The sequence below is a fragment of the Mugil cephalus genome, chromosome 10, assembly GCF_022458985.1.
Source record: "Mugil cephalus isolate CIBA_MC_2020 chromosome 10, CIBA_Mcephalus_1.1, whole genome shotgun sequence".
NCBI lineage: Eukaryota > Metazoa > Chordata > Actinopteri > Mugiliformes > Mugilidae > Mugil > Mugil cephalus.
Genome location: NC_061779.1, coordinates 7,454,314 through 7,466,753, shown reverse-complemented (window position 1 = coordinate 7,466,753; position 12,440 = coordinate 7,454,314). Strand labels below are relative to the sequence as shown.

General features: G+C 40.9%; 1 protein-coding gene across 1 annotated transcript in view; it reads right to left on the bottom strand.

Annotated features, from left to right (window-relative positions):
- The window catches only part of hydin (HYDIN axonemal central pair apparatus protein), a 69,219-nt gene that overhangs the window by 15,316 nt on the left and 41,463 nt on the right, over window positions 1-12,440 (bottom strand). The window contains exons 32-62 of the mRNA XM_047595856.1: window positions 11,799-11,926; window positions 11,609-11,722; window positions 11,003-11,083; window positions 10,736-10,885; window positions 10,366-10,605; window positions 9,157-9,286; window positions 8,998-9,060; window positions 8,654-8,818; window positions 8,409-8,582; window positions 8,049-8,233; window positions 7,832-7,906; window positions 7,433-7,616; window positions 7,213-7,354; window positions 6,420-6,576; window positions 6,231-6,324; window positions 6,037-6,140; window positions 5,529-5,651; window positions 5,361-5,424; window positions 5,066-5,163; window positions 4,499-4,663; window positions 3,401-3,610; window positions 3,091-3,291; window positions 2,687-2,925; window positions 2,420-2,602; window positions 1,994-2,113; window positions 1,753-1,912; window positions 1,481-1,653; window positions 1,093-1,291; window positions 870-963; window positions 316-409; window positions 56-224 (exon numbers count right to left, since the gene is read on the bottom strand). Coding sequence (XP_047451812.1) covers window positions 56-224; window positions 316-409; window positions 870-963; window positions 1,093-1,291; window positions 1,481-1,653; window positions 1,753-1,912; window positions 1,994-2,113; window positions 2,420-2,602; window positions 2,687-2,925; window positions 3,091-3,291; window positions 3,401-3,610; window positions 4,499-4,663; window positions 5,066-5,163; window positions 5,361-5,424; window positions 5,529-5,651; window positions 6,037-6,140; window positions 6,231-6,324; window positions 6,420-6,576; window positions 7,213-7,354; window positions 7,433-7,616; window positions 7,832-7,906; window positions 8,049-8,233; window positions 8,409-8,582; window positions 8,654-8,818; window positions 8,998-9,060; window positions 9,157-9,286; window positions 10,366-10,605; window positions 10,736-10,885; window positions 11,003-11,083; window positions 11,609-11,722; window positions 11,799-11,926 — 4,478 coding nt within the window. The remainder of the gene's footprint in view (window positions 1-55; window positions 225-315; window positions 410-869; window positions 964-1,092; window positions 1,292-1,480; window positions 1,654-1,752; window positions 1,913-1,993; window positions 2,114-2,419; window positions 2,603-2,686; window positions 2,926-3,090; window positions 3,292-3,400; window positions 3,611-4,498; window positions 4,664-5,065; window positions 5,164-5,360; window positions 5,425-5,528; window positions 5,652-6,036; window positions 6,141-6,230; window positions 6,325-6,419; window positions 6,577-7,212; window positions 7,355-7,432; window positions 7,617-7,831; window positions 7,907-8,048; window positions 8,234-8,408; window positions 8,583-8,653; window positions 8,819-8,997; window positions 9,061-9,156; window positions 9,287-10,365; window positions 10,606-10,735; window positions 10,886-11,002; window positions 11,084-11,608; window positions 11,723-11,798; window positions 11,927-12,440) is intronic.

Sequence of the window (12,440 nt, the reverse complement as noted above, 5' to 3'; positions counted from 1 at the left end):
GTCTTCCACATAATTAAGTTTATATTAAGATCATAAACACCGCTGTGGCTCATACCTTACAAGGCAGGACAGGTTGTTCTTTAATTAAGATTTCCGTGGTGGGTTTGCAGAGGATGTGAACCGATGTCGGCTTCTCCTGGGGCATTAAAGTCCCACTCCTCGGGGACACCGTGAAAATGGATTCTAGATTTGGCTGAGTTGGGTCCGTCTGCTCAAACATAAACCTTGTGGAAAGACAAGCAATTAAAGACAGAGGTGCAACGAAATAAAAATTACACTCACATGGTGTTCAAAAAAGTATCAGTTCAAACTCACTTATAGGCTATTTCATATTTTCCTTGGTTTTTCAGTCTGAGAGACAGTTTGGCTTCTTCAAAGACTCTGATGGTCCCAAAGTCTAGACAGCCATCTGTAACAGAAAGATGTGTATTTAGTAAATTATTTCTCATTATTGTTATTATATCTGGGGAGCAGTCACTCTGTGGTAAACACTGTCATCTTGCTTCACAACTCATCCATGCAGTTTCTTCAGCTGTAGTTGACAGGGTTTTACTTTAAACCATCAGACAAAATTAAATTACATTTTTCTGTGGCCAAAATTGCTTGCACGGTTCGAATCGCTAATGTAATACATTGTCATTTAAGAAAAATGTGAGCAAATGTATGCAATTTCTAAATATTTTATGAATACATAAACACCAAGTGGCAATGTAGCTTCCATTTTTGTTTTAGTTTTAATAAACTGAAATTATGTTGGAAGTGTAACTGCTCCAATGCAGTAAAAATTTGTGTGGAGAGTGCAAGCCACAAACGTTCCAAATTTACTTGAATATTTTAATGAGATGTTTGTAACCTGTCATGGTTTGTACCTGGTGTGATGTCCAGAGCTATGTCATAGGGTTCAGCAGTAACCAGTATGTTTTCAGTGTGCACAATTCCTAGAATCTTCTCAACATCAGACACCTGAAACAAAATGCAGATTATACATCTGTAGAAGCACATTAGCACCCTATGATTCAAGGTTAGACCTATTTCTTACAGTGTTTTGTATTATTTGTTAATTGAACCATGAGATGTGTAGTTTTACTGTACCTCCAGGCGTAAGAACTTCTTAACAGCCTGTGGCTTTCTGGCCCTGAAGTGTAAGCTTAAAAGGCAAGAGGAGTTAGGTGAGATGACGCCCTGATCCTGTGACACACTGAAGTCTCCACCCAACTCCTCCACACCCTGCAGTCTCCATGACACTGGCAGCGCTGTCTTATTATGCATCGTCATACTGCGGCTGTCTTTCCTGGGGTGAAGGAAAATAGGTTCAAATAAGAAGAACACAAAGAGATTGACTGTTTAGTTTGAACAAGAATCGAATTACAGTATTTTGAATTTAACATGTGGTTTCTTTCCTTGGAGGGAGCTTTGTTTTCTAGCTATTATCAAAAACATTTGTTTTCCTTCCAATAATCAGTATTTAATATTTTGCTACCTGTGTAGGAGAATCCTGTCAAAGTGCAGATGCTTGCTTTCCACCTCCAGCTCTGGTCGAACCCCCCAGCAAGAGAGGTTGATTACCACAACCTCTGGGTTGTCTTTGACATGGCACACTACGCTGTCCTTTATTTGGCCCAGTTTTGTTGGGTAGGCCCACACGGTCAGCTCCTAGCACAGCAGAAGAATATTCACACATGCTAATGTTATTACAGCCAGTAACTCAATTCAATTTAGTATTAATTCAATAAGCAATTAGTGTCGTGGTACCTGTTTCTGTCCAGGTTGGAGGGTCATGGTTGGGGGTTCCAGCAGGTACGTGGTGGCCTGTGTATCATGCTGGAAACTGAACTCGACCTCAGCCTCCAGACCTGAGTTGTTAAGAATCATCAGCTTCTCTGTGTTCTCTGGATACCTGATTTCCTTGTATCTAAACAGACACGTGTGAATACATAAATAAAAAATGATAAAACCACATTAAACAATTCACTGTCATTATTCTGCCTCTCACCTGTCTCTGGTCTTGCTACAGAGTAAAGGTCCAAACTCAAAGTATCCGGATTTGACTACGTAGGCCCTCTGAAGCTCTTCTTTCATGTGTGGCACCTTCTTACTAAAGGCAAAAAGAGTCCTGTGGAAACCATATATGACAACTTCAGGTGCAGACAAATCACAGCAACAATATCTAGCCTCCAAACTAAGCCTGGATAATGTTTGTTTGGTGGAATATAATAAAACAGTTAAGCTACTGCTTTGTATGAAAACAAGTTTGGTATCTATGAACACTTCTCAAATGCTCCACTGCTGTTTAGGCTAATAGCTTTAAAATGGATGGTCACTTTGAGGAGCTTCTACGCTTTTATCATCTCAGATCTTCTCTAACAGGATAAACCCTTTGAAAATGTGTCTCCAATTCAACCAAACACCGCAGACTGACATGTAATTGTTGCAGATGGAGGGATATGTGCAAATTCCTCTGCAGGTGAGTTGGTAGTGTCTTTGGGCCCCCACTAGTTCAAAGTTGAAGGCCTGTTCGAACTTCCCCGGTGCCTCTGAGTAGAACCAGATCTTCAGAACCACCTCACCGTTGGCTGGTGCAACCCAGCGAAAGGTTGTCAGGCTACACACAAATATACAATTAGTAATACAACCGCAACAAGCCATGAAGTGTGCTTTAAAATGTTCTTAAAATGTGTTCTCTTGCCTCTGGCTGCGTTTCTGCTCTAGGTTTCCTTGGTGTTGGTTTTGGTCTGTTTTCTCACGGCTGGGTGAAGAACGTGTAACTGTATCAGAAGTGTCAGGGGCTTTCGTTTTTTTCTTGGCGGAGGTTCGTCTCCTGCTTTTCTGACTCTCTCTCCCCTTTTTATCTTTCTCCTTTGACGCTGCGCTCTCCTTAACGCTGCCCCTGTTCCGGCTCTTGGAGGGTGTTTCTTCTGCCTCTTCCTTTGTGCGCCAAACACAAATACTTTCACGTCACTTTCAAGTTTTTGACTGTTATAAAATTGATATTTTAAACCACTGTGTAGTGCTACATACTAATAATATACTTATACTCTTGAAATCGAAGCCATGTTTCCTTAGATTTGCGTATTTTGTGAGTGAAATTACCTTTAGGACTGATGCTAGTGCATCTTCCTCTGAATCTTTCTTGTCTACTTCCTGCTCGTCCAGGCCTGAAGGAACCAGGAATGTAAAACAGCTCTCTTTAACAGGAGCTTGCTCTCTGTGTTTGGGGAAGGGAACAATAGAGAAGGTGGTGGGAGGAGGGATTTGTGGTCCGCTTGGCCCCAGACCCAAATCATCCAACACCTAAAGAGAACAAGGAGAAGACAGAATGAGGACTTTGATAAGGAAGATAAACTGTTAAACTGATTTAATTAAACTGCAAAAAAAAAAGTCTGGTGGTTGTGAGCCGTACCTCATCCAGTGGAGGCAGGGCGCTGCCTTTAAGAAGCTCCATGGCACTAACACAGTCTTTCACTGGTCCATTAAGCACAATGTGAGGAATGATGTCTGGTGGAGACACCTTGTCTTCAGGCGTCTCCACTTCCGCTAGTGCTGCTGTCTGACTCGGCACTGGAGATAAGGTCTTGTTATTGACTTTCTTGCTCTTCTTTCCAACAGGGGACTGTGTACATGGGGAGGAAGAAGATTGTTGGGTTCGAGCTGTGGTAAAGCTTTGTCAATGTTAGTTAAATAGCAAGTTCACTGGCAAGAAAAGAAGAAATCTGTTGGATTAAGAAAGGTATGAGAATTCAAATGTTTATTAAAATTTAAGTTGGTAAAATAATAGCAGGCAACAGCTTAGACATAAAGAAAGAAAGAATGATAGCATAGGTCACCCATTTCAAAGTCTTGATTTTTGGAGACACCTTTTGAGACTTTCAACTTTTTATTTTTCTAAATCAGGGATATAGTGTGAATAATCCCTTCATGTTTTCTGTGTCTCAGGGGATCAGCTTGAAACTGTTGGTCACTGTAGAAACAATGGCACCATTGGTTCTTGAAAGAATCAAATACTTTTTCTGCTTGGAAGGTGAATCTGTGTCTGGGATCAATAGTGACAAAATCTAGATACTACTCAAAACTACTTCTACTACTAAGTTTTCATCAATGATAAAGACATCTTTTAATGAGATAGGATGTTTGCACTATTTCCACGGCTTCTGTTGAAGCTTGTGTTATTCTATTTGATTTTTTTTCTTGACCTTACTGGCCACCTTACTGGTGATGAGGATGACATCAACCCAGCTCTCCTTTGAGTTTTACCATGCACAGCCAACCCGAAGTAAACCCCCAGAGTTTGCTGGCGTTATCACCTCGACTGGCACTGGGTTGTTGTATGTTACACTGCACATGTTGCTACCTGCTGCCTATAGAAATAACAGCTGTGCAAGCAGTACAACTCAGCTTTCTCTGTCTATTGATTCAGGTAACGGTCATTACCAATGTGCTTGGATAAAAAGTGGCCAATTTTCATTTTAAGTTAATTATTGAGAAAATACAACAGACTCACCTGTTTATCTGTAAGGAGTTCATCTGGCCCTGGTGGGGCTTCTTCACTGGGAAGTGGGACCAGCAGGGAAACCTGGGCCCGATCCCAGTGCTGCAGGATGTGCTCTACCTGAACCTGGGTTTCCTCATACTCAATAAACTGAGAATGGAGCTCATCCACAATGGACTGGGTATGGGAACAGATGTGGAACAGAAAAATAAACAATAAAGAGATTAAAGCTACAGAGGAGCTTGAGTATTTATTCCATATATTGGTTGGACTCAGTGACGTGTGGGTGGCATGTCTCATCATGACTCAAACTGTACTTAATTATCTATTACTATAAAAACAACTACATATGTGTCATTGCTATGCTGTCTGTGTATTTGGCATTTAAATTTATCAAAGGTAAATATGAATGTGGCTGTGATGTATTGTCAAGACGAGTCACCTCTAGATGTGAAATCCCATGGTTATATTCATTATAAAATTCAAAGATTCACCAAATTCAGTCACAAATTCAAAGATATTATTTTGTGAAATCTGGGCCTGATGGATGACATGCGTCTAGAAACGTTAAGTACTCACCATTTCTGCCTCCAGCTTCTCCGTAGGAGACTCAGCATGTGGTTGTTTTGATTCATCTTTCTTCTTATGTGAGTGATCAGCTTCTTTAGTTTGAGACACTACATTAGCAAAGTTTGGTCATTTCTGATCATTTTATCTTGTGAACTATATGGTCAGCTAAGTATCAAGTTTTCATTATAAGAATGATGCAGTGCAGTGAGTTTGTTTTTCAGGATATTATAACTAGCACATTGGAAGTTCTATAAATAACAATTAAGTAATAATGAATTAAATTAACACTTGTATTTGCTGTCACCTTCATTTAAATTCTGCAGCTCTTTTGCATCCTCCGATGACTCTTTGGAGTTGGTTCCAGCAGACTGATGACCACCGGAAAAAGAAATAAAAAATCTTATTCTCTGACTTGCAAATATAGTGCTTTCATGAATCAGGTCCAATCCTTGACTCGCAAACGTGTACAGACCTCTTTTCCTGCATGGTGACCCTTCTTCCCTGTTACTTCTTTATTGTCACTCTCTCCCACCTTTTTGCCTTTCTTCAAGTCTTTTTCTTCCCCTGGTTTCTTCATCTCTGCTGTTTCTGCAGTCTGAGATCCAAGCACAGACACACATCATGTCAGGTGTAAAAGTCCTTTGCTTACCGTATGTCATGATTCCATAGATAGATAGATGGTTTCTGACAATTATTTTTTCCCCTGGACATTTGTTTGTTCTTTAACACTCCATTGAGGACAAGTTAATTTCAACAAATGTTTCAGGACTCATTACTCCATCATCCTCCAAACTCCATTTGCTGCTCAGTGATGCTCATACTGTGCCCCATAGTATCAGAACTAATTGAAAAGCCTTGCAGCATAAATTCTCTTGAAGTTATTTAGAAAAGCCAGATTCACATTTAGGTAGTTAGTTTAATTCATAAGAAATACAGTATAACAGTATAACATAGCTGCATGTACTTATCACTAAACCTACCTTTTCTTTCTCCAGTTTGCCTGTGGTTGGAGGAGACTCTGCGTGTAATGCTTTGGTTTCCTCTGTCTGTTTTGGTAAAGCATTAGCATCTTTGCCATGGTGAACTGTAGAAGCAAAGAGTAAATAATCAGATTAAAGTCTATATACATTGCACAGATGATATTATAATAATAAGATGTTGAGTTTATGTGAACCTTCATTCAAATGCTGTTGTTCTCTTGCATCTTCTTGTAACTCTTTAGAGTTCTCACTGGGAGAAATCCTCCTCCCATCTGATGTTTCTGTTAACTGGAGAGGAAATTAAACTCATAAATTAAGGAAACTATACATATGTGTGTGCAAGAGAGTTTGGAGAACTGCTGAGAAGGGATCTGTATATAGACCTGCTTTCCATCCAGTAAGCTCTTCTTCCTTGACCCTTCTTTAGTGTCCTTCTTTCCTCCCTTTTTAGTCTTCTTCTTCAACTCTTCTTCTTGCAACCTCTTCAAGTCCTCCTGTTGCCTCTTCTCTTCCTGTGCTCTTTCCATCTGCTCGAGCTCCCTTACAAACACACATAACAGAACACAAACATTTTTGTTTAATGGCTGGAGATATTCCCACTATTTGATGGAAACTGTGTCTGATAAGGACATAAACAGACACTTTATTCAGAGTTGAGATGAATAAGTTGAGTTAAATATACGAGTGTCACACCAAAGAGTCTGAATACCTACGGCCATGTGATATTTCAGTTTTTCTTTTTTTAATGACTTAGCAAAGATGTCTACATTTCTGTGTTTTTTTTTATTGTAATGGGGTGATGTGTGCACACTGATGAGGAAAAAAATCTACTTATATTATTTTAGCAAATGGCTGCAATATAACAAAGAGTAACATTTTTAAGGTGGTCTGAATACTTTCGATACTCATTCTTTCTGATAAATCCTTCTTTGGGTATCCACAGTTAGGAGCTGTGATTTCAAACAATATAATTCCTGACAAATACAGCACAAGTCATGTATCACACATGACTTGATGATGCCAGTGATCAGCAAACCTTCTCTTAAACATGTAGCCTTAAACAGGCTGAAACAAGCAACTGACTTTAAGTTTGGAGAGTTTACAGAGTTTGGTGACGTGAAATTAAGCTTTACATAAAGAGGTTTAGGCAAAAAATATAGATCTCACAGCCAGTACCTGAGTTTCTGCTGCCGGAGTTCCTCTCTGCGTCGCTGGGCGATACGCTCCTTCTCCTCCTCTGGCAGAGCGTCATACTCCTCCTCATCCAGTTCCTGCAGCCACCGCTCCTCCCTGTCAGCCGTCTCCTTCTGCAGAGCCTCTGAAGGATGTATACACAGTTATCAACCTCACAAAAGAAAAATAATTTGCTAACTTGTAGCATCTGCTGATATTTTACCTTCAGCTTCTCTCTCGGCTTTTTGCCGTCCTTTCAAGGCAGCGTAGGAGTCAGACAAGTTGACTACGTAGATGTGTTTACGGTTATTAAGGGCCTTCAGGAGAACTTGCAGTGTTCTTGCTGCAAACGGATTGTAGACTGACTCCAGGCCGTCAATCATTATTCCATGGTGGCAGTCACTTAACTGATGACAAGAAGAGCAAATATAAGAAAAAAACAGCTCACACACACGTTATGTATCTGCCAACTATTTTCAATAACGCAAGCCAGGAACTTCCTTCTGCTCAATTATGCCTTTTTGATGTTTGCATATAACGTTTTTACGGGTTAGTTTGGACTCTTTTTTTATGTAAAGTCATGTGGCATTGGGCCTTAACCTTGTCAAGAGTGTGAACTTACCTGGAATCTCTCTGCCAGTATATCAACAAGGAGCTGTTCAGGCAAGAGACTGCTGAGTGTCCTGACGTCTCCTCCCTGAAGCAAAATGAGTTGGTGTGTTATATTTAACAATGGTGTATAGTGTATTTACAATATGACACAGAACCAGTGTCAATTAGTAGAGAATAAAAGTGTTAAGAATGGTTCCTGGGTGGATAGAGAGTTTGAGAAAACGTACCAGGCAAAGGGCCACGTGTGTACTTTCAGCCTCTACATGAGCCTTGGTGCCATTTTTACTGCAGTTATCCTCACTGGGGTTTTCCACAACCTCCACAGTATCAAGTGTAGCTGGAGCCGAGTTGTGATCTGATGATTCAAAAGGCGGTGAAGTTCCTGATTCTGTAGTATCTCCAACACCCTGAGCTGGTAGCATAGTGTTTTAGTGTTAACCTCAGAGTTGATCTGGTAAAATGTTTAGTGATTAACCTCTTTGCCAAACTGCAAAGAATCCCCTATCTGTTCAACATAAGTCACTTCTCTATCTTGCATCCTGCTGCAGCTTACAGAGCATTGAATACATCAAATATATTGAGTTTACCAGCTTCCTCAGCCTTCTTCTGAGCATACTCTGCTGCAGCGCACTCATACAGCTGTCTTGCTGTCAGGCTGACAGGAGAAGTGCCATTTAGAAGCACATCTGTAACCACAGCGTCAACATTCAGGCACGCCGCTCCGTAGTAACGTGCCAGGTCGGCTGCTGTGCTGCTCTTCCCTGGAACAAGTGGAGGAGACAATGTTAGTCTCTTAGGGGACTTCTTCTTAAGAATAATCTGCTGTCTGTACCTGTCATTGGGGCTCCATATACGATGATGGCGATGCCTCTGCGGTTGCGTGCAGCCTGACCCTCGGGTGACAGGTCAACACCCATATGGCGGGCGATCGCTCTAGAGACGGGTGTCATCTCTAACTGTCCCAGTCTGCAGTTGCTGCTGGTCAACTCTGAAACAACTGAATGCACAAACACATGTTTTAGAGAGGGAGATAAAGAGAGTAATGAGAAAAATGTTTTGATTGTAGCAAAACTTAAATCTTAAATAATTTACGCAATATCCTTGAAAATGAAACTTTCCAAATCAGGCTACTTTGGCACATATGCTGAGATCTACTCCTAAAAATGTTAAACTTACGTATTTCAGCTGGTTTCACAGTCAGAGTCCTAATTTCTGGATCTTTCTCAGCTTCTTCTTTATCTGGCGCACAAAGATATATCAGAGCAGACATGACACGTATTAAAATCGATACGCACACACATTTACACGTGAGTGGGTGACAATGCGCGGATGTACCCTCATCCTTCAGCTCGGAGGAATCGTCCTTGTAGCAGTCAAGCAGTTCTGGAGGAAGACTTTCATAAGGGGCCCTGGGAGGAAGCAGCAACACGTTGTTCTCATCATAACCCTGCATCATACGCAGGATCTTCATGGGACAAAGTTACGAGGAAGAGAAAAGAGGAGAGGAGAGAGAGAGAAATCAGGAACAGGGAGGACAAAAATAACAGAGAGAGAGGGAACATTTAAGAGCAACTTATATTTCATTGTTGTCTTTTGAAACATTAAGGTAAAAATGTATGGCTAGTAGATGAACTAAAAATACACTTCATGTGGTTATCTAGTACATTTCATTCTCACAGAATGCATAAATGACAAACGGCTGCTTCCATGAAGATGAAATGGTCTCATTGTCTGCTCTAAAAAGCCTGAAGACCCAAACAGATGTAAAGTGATATTAATACACATCCCGATGTCATACGTTCTCATTAGAGACAGTTTCTTTATCTCTCACAGATCGAGCTATTTCCTGTGACTGATCTGCTTTGTTTCCACCGGGAGTAAGAACAGCAACATTTCTCATTCATGGAACCTACACAGATCAGCCATAACATCATGACCACCTTCCAAATATTGTGTAGGTCTCCCCTGTCCCTCCAAAACAGTTGTGATTCATCAGAGAATGGACATGGAATACAATGCAACAGAATGTTGTTAGTGGGGGCCTTTGGGTCCTATGGACTGAGGGGAGGGGCCTCTGTGGATCATCCCACAGATGATCATCTTCTGCTGCTTTTCATGTTTTTTGAGTTGTTGCTAAACTGTTTTTGTGTTTGTGTCTGGCTGCATCCTGCTGGAGATGACTCCTGTCATCAAGGAGTGTGATTGCTATGGGTTGGGGGTATTCTGGTGTTACATGTCTAAGTAACATCCATACAAATGCCAGGTAAAAAAAAAAAAAAAAAGCAGAACACTGAATTGTCACAAGATGGTCAATGCTATTTACTTCTCCTGTTAGTGGTTTTAATGTTGTGGCTGATCGGTGAATGTGTTTTTAAATGAGACTCAGTAACAAGTTAGACCTTCTTTACTGCCTTAAAGGCCGTCACATGACCTGACCAAACATCATTTTTATATTTCAGTCATTCTTGTGCCTCTGTCTCTCTTTGACTTATCCTACAAAAACCTCAAAACAACATACTGCATGTCTGGAAAAAACAGTTCAACCTTTTCTTCCTTGAGGTACTGCGTGTCAAACTCCAGGGAGTAGAACTCGATGGGGAAAGAGCAGGGGTTTTTGACTGTGACCTCAGCTTCAACCTCAGTGCTGGCAGGAAGGCAAGGCCCCAGCTCCAGCGCTGCAGGACAGAACTCGAGTTGTGGCTCCTCACCCTCACCCTGAGCTGTGATGAACACCTGCTGGGTGCTCTCAGCCACGCGGACCACTAGCCGCCTGTTGTAAGCACACTGAAAGAGATGTACACAAGACCAGCATCCTATTATATGACTTTGTGATAATTATAACTCCACCCTTTCAAAATATTCACATTTAAAACTGCATAAAAAACATTAGGTTACGTCCATGTAAGCTTCCTACCCCCTCAGTAGGGCTGAACTTGATGTGGACATTGACCCGTTCACCAGGGGACAGCAAACCAGAACTGGGAATCATCTCAAACATGAGCGGAGGCGGCCGCTTCTCCTGCAAGACTTTCTTACGCTCATAAAGAGGCAGGAACTTATCGACCTGAGGAAAGACACCCAATGATGTCAGCATCTCTTTCTGTTAGATGTTATTTTAAACTCCACACTACAAAGATTTTATAGATACAATGTGAGTTTATTAAAACCGTGATGCCCATACCTTTTTAAAAGGTTTCACCTCCTCAGCTATGCTCCACTGACAAGGCACTTGCTCGTGGTTCAGAAGCTGTATTGTCTTTATCTGAGGTTAGAAAATGTGGGAATGTTACACTTTGCAATAACTCTGGCCAATGCTGAATGGACTGAGTTCGAGGTAATAAAAGCTCTTCTTAATAATCATATACACATTTAAGAGCTTCACTGTGAATAAAAGTAAAAACAGCTTATCAGATAAAGAGATGGCCAAGGTTTTCAAAAAGAAAAAAAAAAGAAACAGATTCACCCAACCTGATTTTACAGTAAACAATCGCAAGATGGCACCATAGTGAGGAAGAAAACTTGTGTCTCATTAGTGCCGCTCATTAATGTGCTACCCACAATCAGCACTGTTAAGCCGTTTGCACTTCCACCTCCTTTCCTACTCTCCTACTTATGCGTGATAGTCACAGTGAAGTGTAAAAAAATGTGCTGCAAATGTAAATCTGCTTTGAATAGGTTATATGAATATACAAAGCTTCAACTTTCATTTAGTCACATCTTTTAATCTCGAAGAAATGACAAGTCAGTGTTGCAGATATGTGTTTTTTTTTATCACACTGTATTTTACCTGACACATGCCACACTGCAACGTGTCAAACTCCAGCGTGTCCGTGGAAACGGTGATGGACGGCATCGTAACCACTGCACACAGACGCACCTGCACCATCGGACCACCTGCAACCTGCCAAACCAAATAAAATCACCGGGAGCAAATACACAAAGCTGCACGTACTGTACAGAGTTGTGCATGTCTCTACCTGTATTGGCATGACAACACTCATGTCCCCCATCTTCAGGTCGGGTCCCTGAGGATCACATCGAACTGTGAAAGGCTGAGTCTCGCCGCAGGGCAGGTTCTTCACCCTTTCAAAGTCTGCTGTGAACCCTTAAAATGACCAGTGACATGCCAAAATTAGATTTATATATGAATGTTAAATGTGAGATAGTGAGTAAAACTAGTTAAAAGATGAACATACTCTGACTCAACGATGTGATATTTTTACTTCCTGTATCCTATTTTATAAGCATCCTATTAATTTCATACAAAATGCAGTACAGAGCCCCCTTAAACAAAATCAATATTTGTCTGATGTTGCTTTAAAGCCACCACCAATCCAACTAGATGAGTTGGGAGGCAGATATTTTCCAGGACTATTGTTTGTATTGTATTGTTTACCACTTCTGAGCTCACGGCTCCTCTGCAAATATTCTGTTTTCAGAGGGAAATTACTTTAATGTATGTTTTTATCCATGTTTCCATGGCTCACCAGGGCATTTCTTCTCTTCCACCATACCCATTTCTTCTGCAAATGGTTTCTGATCTCATGTTATTCTCACTCTGTCTGTTATATTGTATATTGAAACTGTCACTTCTAGTACGGGTGCCTGCAATCCATTTT